Here is an 8567-nt window from a genome sequence, read left to right as displayed (position 1 = left end):
TTAGCATCCACTAACTGAACCTTGAGGTGAGTGATTTGTTTTTTTGATTGAGCCAAAGACTTGGCAGCTCCACACGTGCATGGCCCTAGACGTGAGATGGAGGCGGCTGCATGCCGCACCGAGTGCACCAGCCTCCTGATTGGCTGCATGGGCATCAGCCCATGCACTTACCACCATGGCCTCATACCCCTCATGTCACGCCCAAGCAGCTTCATATATAAAAGGCCGCTGGCCTCCCGAGTGCGCTACGGCCAGTGCCGCCTGCACTTTGATAACTAACGCCTGATGATCCGACTCCTCTGTCATAACATGAGCCACTTCGACCGCCGGGAATAACTGCGCGAACTCCGCATTGCACGTGGCTCGATCTAGTCTGACTTGAATGTTCTCGCTGCCATCTCGCTTGTTATCCCATGTGAATTGGTACCCCGAGAACCCAAGGTCTGCCAGTCCGCAGTCGGACAAGCAGAGCAAAATGCGCCATTTGGTTCAAACTTCTCGGATTTCCCCCAATCTGCTCTTTTTGAAGAAGGGCTTCGTTAAAGTCCCCCGCACAAAGCCACGGGAGATTATCTTGTGATCGGAGATAGCGAAGCACTTCCCACGTTTTCTGTCTCTTATCTACACTCGGCTCCCCATAGATTCCAGTGAATCTAAATGTAACATTGTCCACCACAATCTGAGCATCAATATAATACTGGCACCAAGGCCTCACTGTCACCTCCACATGATCTCTCCACCACAGAGCAAGACCCCCGCTCTTCCCCTTACAGTTCACAGCTACACCATGCTTGAAGCCTAGGCTCCATTTCAGTCTTTCCATTGAGCTTGAAGATTTTTTTGTTTCGGATAAGAAAACCACTACTGGGTTGTATGACCTAACCAGGTCCCGAAGTTCGCCTACTGTCGGGTCCAACCCCAATCCCCGACAGTTCCAGGCTAAAATGTTCATTGCTCCCGGCGACCCTGCCTCCTAGCAGGGTCCGCCGCTGCATCATTGTTCTCTTCAATCCGCTCAAACACCGAGGACGTTTTCTGCCTCGTGTCTCTTACAAAGGTGTCATTGCCCACTTGTCTGTCCAGTTCACCATTTGCTACCCAAAACTGCCTCGGCCTCCTCTTCCTATCCATTTGGCCTTCATGTCTAGGGCTGCTAGGAGGCCTCGCCTCCCCATTGTGCGCTGGTCTAGGCTTTCTAACATACTATCCTTGTTTCCGTTCTCTCCCTCTGAAAGAGGTCGATGTACCAGCCTCACCATGATCCCACAGCCCGTACTGCTTGTACCTATACCTTAGTTCAGTCTGCCTTTCTTGCTGTCTCTGTCTCAGTTCGGACCGAAGATCTCTCTCTCTCTTCTGCTCAAGGTCCTCCTGCAGGTCCCTTTCCCTTACTGTATCCTTCCTGTGCCGTTGCTCATTGGGACTAGCGCCATGCACATAACTCCCCATTGCCTCCCCGCCAGTGCGGGAGGCTGCTGGAGTGGCAAAGTCATTTTGTTCACTTTACTAAAAGAGGCGCTCGACCGGGCTAGGTGTAGGAGGTCTATAAAGATATATAGATTTGTGAGGAGTTAGCTTAGGGTGCGTGGAGTTGGACGCGTGTGTCCCCCCGTCCCTGTATGTTCGCATCGGGACGGGATTCTTGTACATAACACTCTTTCTTCTATAAAACTATGGTACGTCATTGGCGTACTCTCAAAAAAACTTTACTAAAAGAAGGCCAATGTTTGTAATGTCTATTTTCTCTTTCTATTGCACCATCTGTTTCTTCCAAACTAGGGCTTGTTGGAAAAGTAAATATAACTGGCAAACATGCCCATACGTTGCGACGGGTGAAAAGAACACGTCTTAATAACTCAAGATTCCTTCCTAGTCCGACTCATACTTCCACGGCCTAAGACATGGTCCGACTCCTATTTCCATGGCCTACGAAGAAATATGGTTGACCAGGTTCAAACTACATGGTTCAGACCCGTGCTTCTTTACGGGAGAAACATTTCAGACTGCATGTATAATGTAGTTCCTGAAGTTTCCTCTTGGGGAGGTACGTCTTCATTGAAGAGGTGTGGCAGCATGATGCTTAACAAGCGCTACAATGGTTGATCTTATTCTCCTCGTCATCGCACAATGAAAGGTGCCACGATTTCAGTATGCGGTGCCCTTGGAGGCGGCAACCGTAACCTTCACAAATAAGGTTGGGGCTATCTCCACAACTTAATTCAAGGCTCCCGACAACACCACGAAGCCTCAGCACGATGGATTTGACCTTCGAGATGACCTCTTCCGTTTAGGATGCCTAAAGGGGGGGGGGTAAAAAGATCCACAAAAGAAAGTAGGGCGAATCAATTTATCTTTGGTCAAATTTTAGATCTAGGTCTTCTCTCCCAAATCCTAGAATATCAACAAATTTAAGTGGCTAGGAGAGAGATCAAACAAGATAAAGTTTTGGGCAACAATGAAGGAGAGAGAACAAAGTGGTATGTCAACTTGGGGAAGAAGACCTTCTATTTATAGTCCTCGCACAAATCCAACCGTAACACAATTTTTGCACTAAGCGATACTACTGCTCTAGAGAGCAGTACTACCATTGTCCCATTCAGACTGCACAACGAAGGCCCAAGCGGTACCACTGCATAGGACCCGGTAGTACCACCCTATTACTACCATAGGAAAATCAGAGGGGAATGAACCATGTGTGGTAGTTCATCCGCCACTTTGTCCAATAGTTTCGGTCCAACAGGGGAGCAACACTGCCAATCATGGGGACGGTACTACCACGAGGACACATGATCCGGTAGGTTGGTTGTTCCTAGCGGGCATGGCAAGATTTCGTTGTAACACAAACGGATCAAAATTGCATCCAGCAAGCCAACCAAACATGCCTAAGTTCTTGAACACATGGAGTCACGTTCTTACCTTTCTCTTTCCTTCTCCACAAGAAAACATCCCAAGCTTTTCTCTTCCTTCCGTCGGCGCTGCCTCTCATCCGCCCCATCTTCGATGGCCTTTGGGCCATGGAGGTGCAGAGGATCCCTCCCCCCCCCCCCCCCCCCCCCGGTGGGAGGGACCCCATTCTCGTTCTTGTTAAATTCAGTGTCTTGGTTGGGGCTGTGTGGCGGCAGCGATGTCCCTCAGTAGGAATAATGTCTCACACCTTTTATCCCCGTCCCGATGATGCGTCTAGCGTCGTCGGAGGGCGTGTGAACGTGTGTCTCCGTCGTATCTCGCGGGATTTGGTCGATACTGGTCTTCGATGGATCTATTTGGATCTGGTCTTTATTTTTCTTGGTTTTGGTGTTTACAGGTTTGATGCTTCCGATCTAAGACTTTCTTCATCGACGATGGTTGCTGCTCTGGTGCGCTGGTCCTACGGGGTCTTAGCACGATGACTTTCAAACTGTCTACTACAATAAGGTGTGTCCGGCTCTAGCGAGGGATATGTGACGATGGCGGCACCTTTCAGTATAGTGTATGCTTGTAATCATCGCTAGGTGATCCATAGACCTGGTTGTAATTTTTATTGCCCCTGATGTCCTTTGTACTACCATGATTGAAAATGAATAGACTGAAAGTTTCTCATGTAATTTTTTTTAAAAACATGCCTTAGTTCCGTAAGAAAGAAGATATATTTGTCTCACATGTCGGAGGCAACACGGGGTACACACGGCACGTCACAACATAGTGCTGAAAGTTGTCGAAAGCTATCAAATTCGACGGACGACAGGGACATCGAGCAGAACGTGAGGACGAAGGAGCCTATTCCCTACGGACCTGCTACTTGCATATGTCATATAAGTACATATTTTGTACTCCATTTACTCAGACGATCACATTCGAGCGGTTAAAGCCATGAAAGTCAACTGATAAAATAACCGCGCGTATCCCGTAGCCAACACGCCGCGTCGTTGCCCAGTTTATGAATGATTGATCAAATGAACAATATGCAGCCGAGAATCCATCACAATACTAGTAGCTGGATGCATTGCTTCATGTCCGTACGGCACCATCCGCCGTCAAACAAGTCCAATTCATTTCCAATTCTGTCCAAGTTATAGCTTCTCCGTCCCTCGCTCACTTTCCACTACAGCTCGATCGCCAGCCCCTTGCAGGGCTTCGGCGTTCGCAATGGCCTCCCCAGCAGCAGCGTGCAGCCTCCCGACCCCCACAGCGCCTTCCCTCGACGCCAAACCCGTGGACGAGGCCGGCCTCCGCCGCCTGAGACGCCGCCGGCGCCGCCGCTGCATCTGCATCTGCGCCCTGGTCACCCTCGGCGTGCTCCTGCTCCTGGGCGTCACCCTCCTCGTCCTCTTCCTCACCGTGTTCCGCGTGCGCGACCCCACCACGCGCCTGCTCTCCACCCGCCTCGTCGGCCTCGCGCCCAGCCTCACCCAGCCAAACTTCACGCTGCTGCTCACCGTGGCCGTGCACAACCCCAACCCGGCCTCCTTCGCCTACGCCTCCGGCACCACCGGCCTCTGGTACCGGGGCGCCCACGTCGGCGACGCCCAGGTCGACCCCGGACGCATCCCTAGCAAGGGGGACGGGGTCGTGCAGCTGGAGATGACGGTGCTCACCGCCGGCTTCACCAAGGACATGGCGCAGCTGATCAGGGACATCGAGGCCGGGTCGCTGCCGCTGGACGCCAACGCCAGGATCCCGGGGAGGGTGGCCGTCTTGGGCGTGTTCAAGCTCAACGTCGTGGCCTACTCTGACTGCCACATCGTCGTCGGCTTCCCGGACATGGAGATCCGAGGCCAGGACTGCCGCGACCACGCTAAGCTCTGATCGGCTTGGTTGTCGTTCGTTTTATGGCATTGCCAGGGAGAGCGTGATCAATGGTTCTCGAGTTTCTTATATGGTGCATCAGCATGATGATACTTGATCCTTTGCTGTTATGTCTTGTCTCTTCGTGTAGAGAAGAAACAGGTTTTATTATAGAACATATGTATGTGGCAACCGTGTGGCAGATTGCAAAACTGCCACACGATCTCATAAAACGATCCCTTCGTCAAACCCACCCACCCAGGCACCCACGATCCCCACCTACCTATCGCGTTGCTACAACCAAAAAGGGCTGCCCATCCCTATGCGACAGCAGACGGCGCGGACGACGGAGCGCGGGACTCGACGTAGACTAAGCGAAGACGGCAAAGAGCTTGGCGATGAAGATCAGAGTCCTGTTGTCTTCCCAGCGGTGCCCATTGCTGCAAGAACACGATGCATTTGAAGATAACGTCAGCGGGATGTGAGGGAAACACGCCCTCAATAGTAAACTTGTTACGAATATGCCAGATAGCCCATAACATGGCCGCCGCACACGTCCACATGACCCGACGAGCCGGGCCATGAACCAATGACAAAGAAGACACTAGCGCAGCTCGGGAGCGGGGATCCCAATCCACCCCCGCGGCCTCACGGACCGCGCTCCAAGCAAAGCGCCAAAGAGCACCGGAAGAAAGCGTGGTCAGCATCTTCCGGAACCCCACACAAAGCACAAGGGCCGGAGGCGGGGCCGTTGCGCTTAGCAAGGTTGGTAGAGGTAGGAAGGCGATCTTGGCAGAGTTGCCAGAGGAAGGCCTTGATCTTGAGAGGGATTTTAGCCTTCCAAAGCCCCATGGCAGCCGAAGGGACCTGGCCGCGGGTAAGTTCTCTGTATAAAGAATTGACAGAGAATTTGCCCGAGCCCGAAAGTCTCCAAGAGACCGTGTCCGCGGAGTCCGACAGGCGTACATCCGCGATCAAATCCCGAAGGTGGTCCCACTCCGCCATTTCCGTCCCCGATAATTCTCTTCTAAAGTTGATGTAGGGTGGGGAGGAGCTAAGAGCCGAAGCAACCAATTGGTTGGGCTCGACTGCTATGGAGTAGAGTTGGCGAAACTCCGACCATAGGGGTTGTTGGCCAATCCAAAGGTCGAGCCAAAACCGCGTGGACCGCCTGTTGTAACCCCAAACTTCGCGCCCCTGGCGAAGAAGGGCTTGAGGTCTTGAATGGAGTTCCAGAAGGGGGACCCACGAGAGGCCGCCTCGAAGAAATTCCCATTCGGGAAGTATTTCGCACGGAGGAGGTCGATCCGTTCTCACCCTGAGACATCTTCCAGATCCATTTGCACATGCGTGCAATGTTCATCAGCTTGGAGTTGATGATCCCAAGGCCCCCCTGGGCTTTAGGTCTGCAAACGGCCTGCCATTTGACCATATGTCAGCCGAGCCTGCGTGCTCATTTCGATAGGCCGGCCGCGCCTTGTAACGTACTTTATTCCTTCTCCGGTTGCTGTTTCCAAGACCTGCTCGTCTTTTGTCTGGTGTCGTGTGTTGGTAATGTGGTTGTGATACGCTGCCTATGTTGTGGGCTTTATTAATCTAAAGCCGGACGTCCCTGACGTCTATGTTCTAAAAAAAAACCCTATCGCGTTGCTACCCTGCGCAGAATCTCGTGGTCGCCGCCCACGCCGCCGCCCACGCCAGTCCGTGCCCCCAAGCTCGACATGCTTGCCAGCCCTTCCTGGGTCGAGGTCGTCCCTGCTGATCCACTCCAACGAGCGCTGCCACCGCCGTCAGCGCGAGTCCCGGCCACCGCGCTCACGTGCTTCCCCATCTCAGCGAACTTCCTTCTCAGGCGGTCGTGATGGGAAGGCAGAGGAGGGCCATGGTGGGGCGGGCAGCGGTGCTCTCCCTTGAAGCAGGGCTAGAAGCGAGGCGACGAGTGCGCGTCTCACGGTCGGGAAGGCGGGCGGGCGACGACTGCTGGCACGGGTGCTGCTGCTGCGGCCACGCGCGACAAGCGGTGACAGATAGCCTAACGACCTGCTGTAGCGGGTGCGGGGCTCACAACCGGGAAGACGATGGGCAGCGGCGTCCGGTGCTCACCCAGTAGCTAGAGAGGCCAACGACGGCGGCCGACGTTGTTGCTGCTGGTGCTACGACGTCCACACGTGACGAGCTGTTGTGGCTATGGACCAAGATCCATTCAGCAAGCAGCAGTTTCTCATACTTGTTGTTTGATTGATCCATTCAACTGCAAGGTGCACGTCTCTGTGTCGCGGACATGGACCAAGATCAGCAGTTGTTTGGTCCATTCAGCACCGGCTCATGCGACTACTTCTAATGATGATGATGCTTTTTACAAGTGCCAGTAGTAGCTTGAAGGAAAGAGCCTCATGTTGATGAAAATAGAATGATGCTAGCATCAATTTTGAAGAAGCAGCAGCAGATCTAGCATCAATTTTGTTCTCTCTTGAGGTGAATAGAGTACTTAGCTTCTCTTTGGTTGAAATTTTGCTCATAAATAGAGGGTTATATGTTGATGATAAATCATGGTTGTTGAAAATAGTCTCGCAAGAGGTGAAAAACCAAATCCATTGTATATTTTATCTGTTCTTTCCTAAACCAAACATACACTTAGATACAAACATCGCGATAACTTTGACCCAGGGAAAAAATGTTGGAAAATATACCCCGGTAATTGATGTGTAAATATCATGATAATATACGCACAAAAGAGCTGATAACTCACATACAAATATCACGGTAATTTTGGACCCTAGGAAAATGTTCTTGAAAACATACCCTGATAAATTACGTGAAATAATATGGTAATATATGAAAAACATACCCGATAAATTACATACAAACAACACAGTAACTTTTACCAAAGAAAGAAAAACGTTGTTGAAAAACATACCCGATAACTTATATGAAAATACCATGGTAATATATGAACCACCTATCCGATAACCTACTTACAAACACCACAGTAACTTTAACCAAGGAGGGGAAATTATTGAAAAACATCATTGATAACTTAAGTGAAAATAGCACGGTAATATATGAACCACATGCCCGATAAGTTACTTACAAACATCACGGTAACTTTGACCAAAGGGGGGTGGGATTGTTAAAAACATCCCCCGATAACTTATGTGAAAATAGCACGGTAATTAAAGAACCGTGTACCTGATAACTTACGTACAAATACTGCGGTAACTTTGACCAAGGAGAGAAAAAGTTGTTGGAAACATAACCCCCTCCCCCTGATAACTTATGTAATAATAGCACGGTAATGCACGAATTACATACCTGATAACTTAAGTACAAACACCATTGTAACTTTTGACCAAGGGGGAAAAATTGCTGAAAAATATAACCCCGTTAACTTATGTACAAATACCACGGTGAATAACATACTACAGGGGTGGTAACTTATGTAGCCGAGGCATGTTAACTTTTGACCCAGAAAAAGAAGTCGTTGGAATATACGTACCAACTTGGGATATAGTTCCGAAGATCTCGTGGCGACGAGTCTTTTATGTGAAAACGATTTTGCATCAGATCGATGGTTTGAGCTACAAAACATTTTGAATTTTGAGAATAAGAAGAATCTAAGATGACATCGACTTTTTATGCTCTAGTGCATACATACATATGCATGTAGAGAAGGTGTGAGAACAATGTTTATGCCTCCGGTAATTTATGTGAAAATACCACGGTAAGTTGCATACTACATGTGTGATAACTTATGTAGCCGAGGCATGGTAACTTTTGATCTGGAAAAAAATTCGTCGGAACAT

General features: G+C 50.3%; 1 protein-coding gene across 1 annotated transcript; it reads left to right on the top strand.

Moving 5' to 3' along the window:
• Positions 1-3991: 3991 nt before the first annotated feature.
• Positions 3992-4914, top strand: LOC125525182 (uncharacterized). Its single transcript, XM_048690198.2, has one exon. The coding sequence runs from the start codon at positions 4126-4128 to the stop codon at positions 4783-4785; it is 660 nt and encodes a 219-aa protein (XP_048546155.1). The 5' UTR covers positions 3992-4125; the 3' UTR covers positions 4786-4914.
• Positions 4915-8567: the final 3653 nt, after the last annotated feature.

This window comes from Triticum urartu, chromosome 7A (assembly GCF_056163025.1).
Source record: "Triticum urartu cultivar PI428250 chromosome 7A, HENAU_Tu73, whole genome shotgun sequence".
NCBI classification, from domain to species: domain Eukaryota; kingdom Viridiplantae; phylum Streptophyta; class Magnoliopsida; order Poales; family Poaceae; genus Triticum; species Triticum urartu.
This window is presented reverse-complemented; position numbering and strand designations above follow the sequence as displayed.

What these genes read in the sequence shown, in the direction of transcription:
- LOC125525182 (XM_048690198.2), top strand. Translation starts at nt 4,126, where the DNA reads ATGGCCTCCCCAGCAGCAGCGTGCAGCCTCCCGACCCCCACAGCGCCT.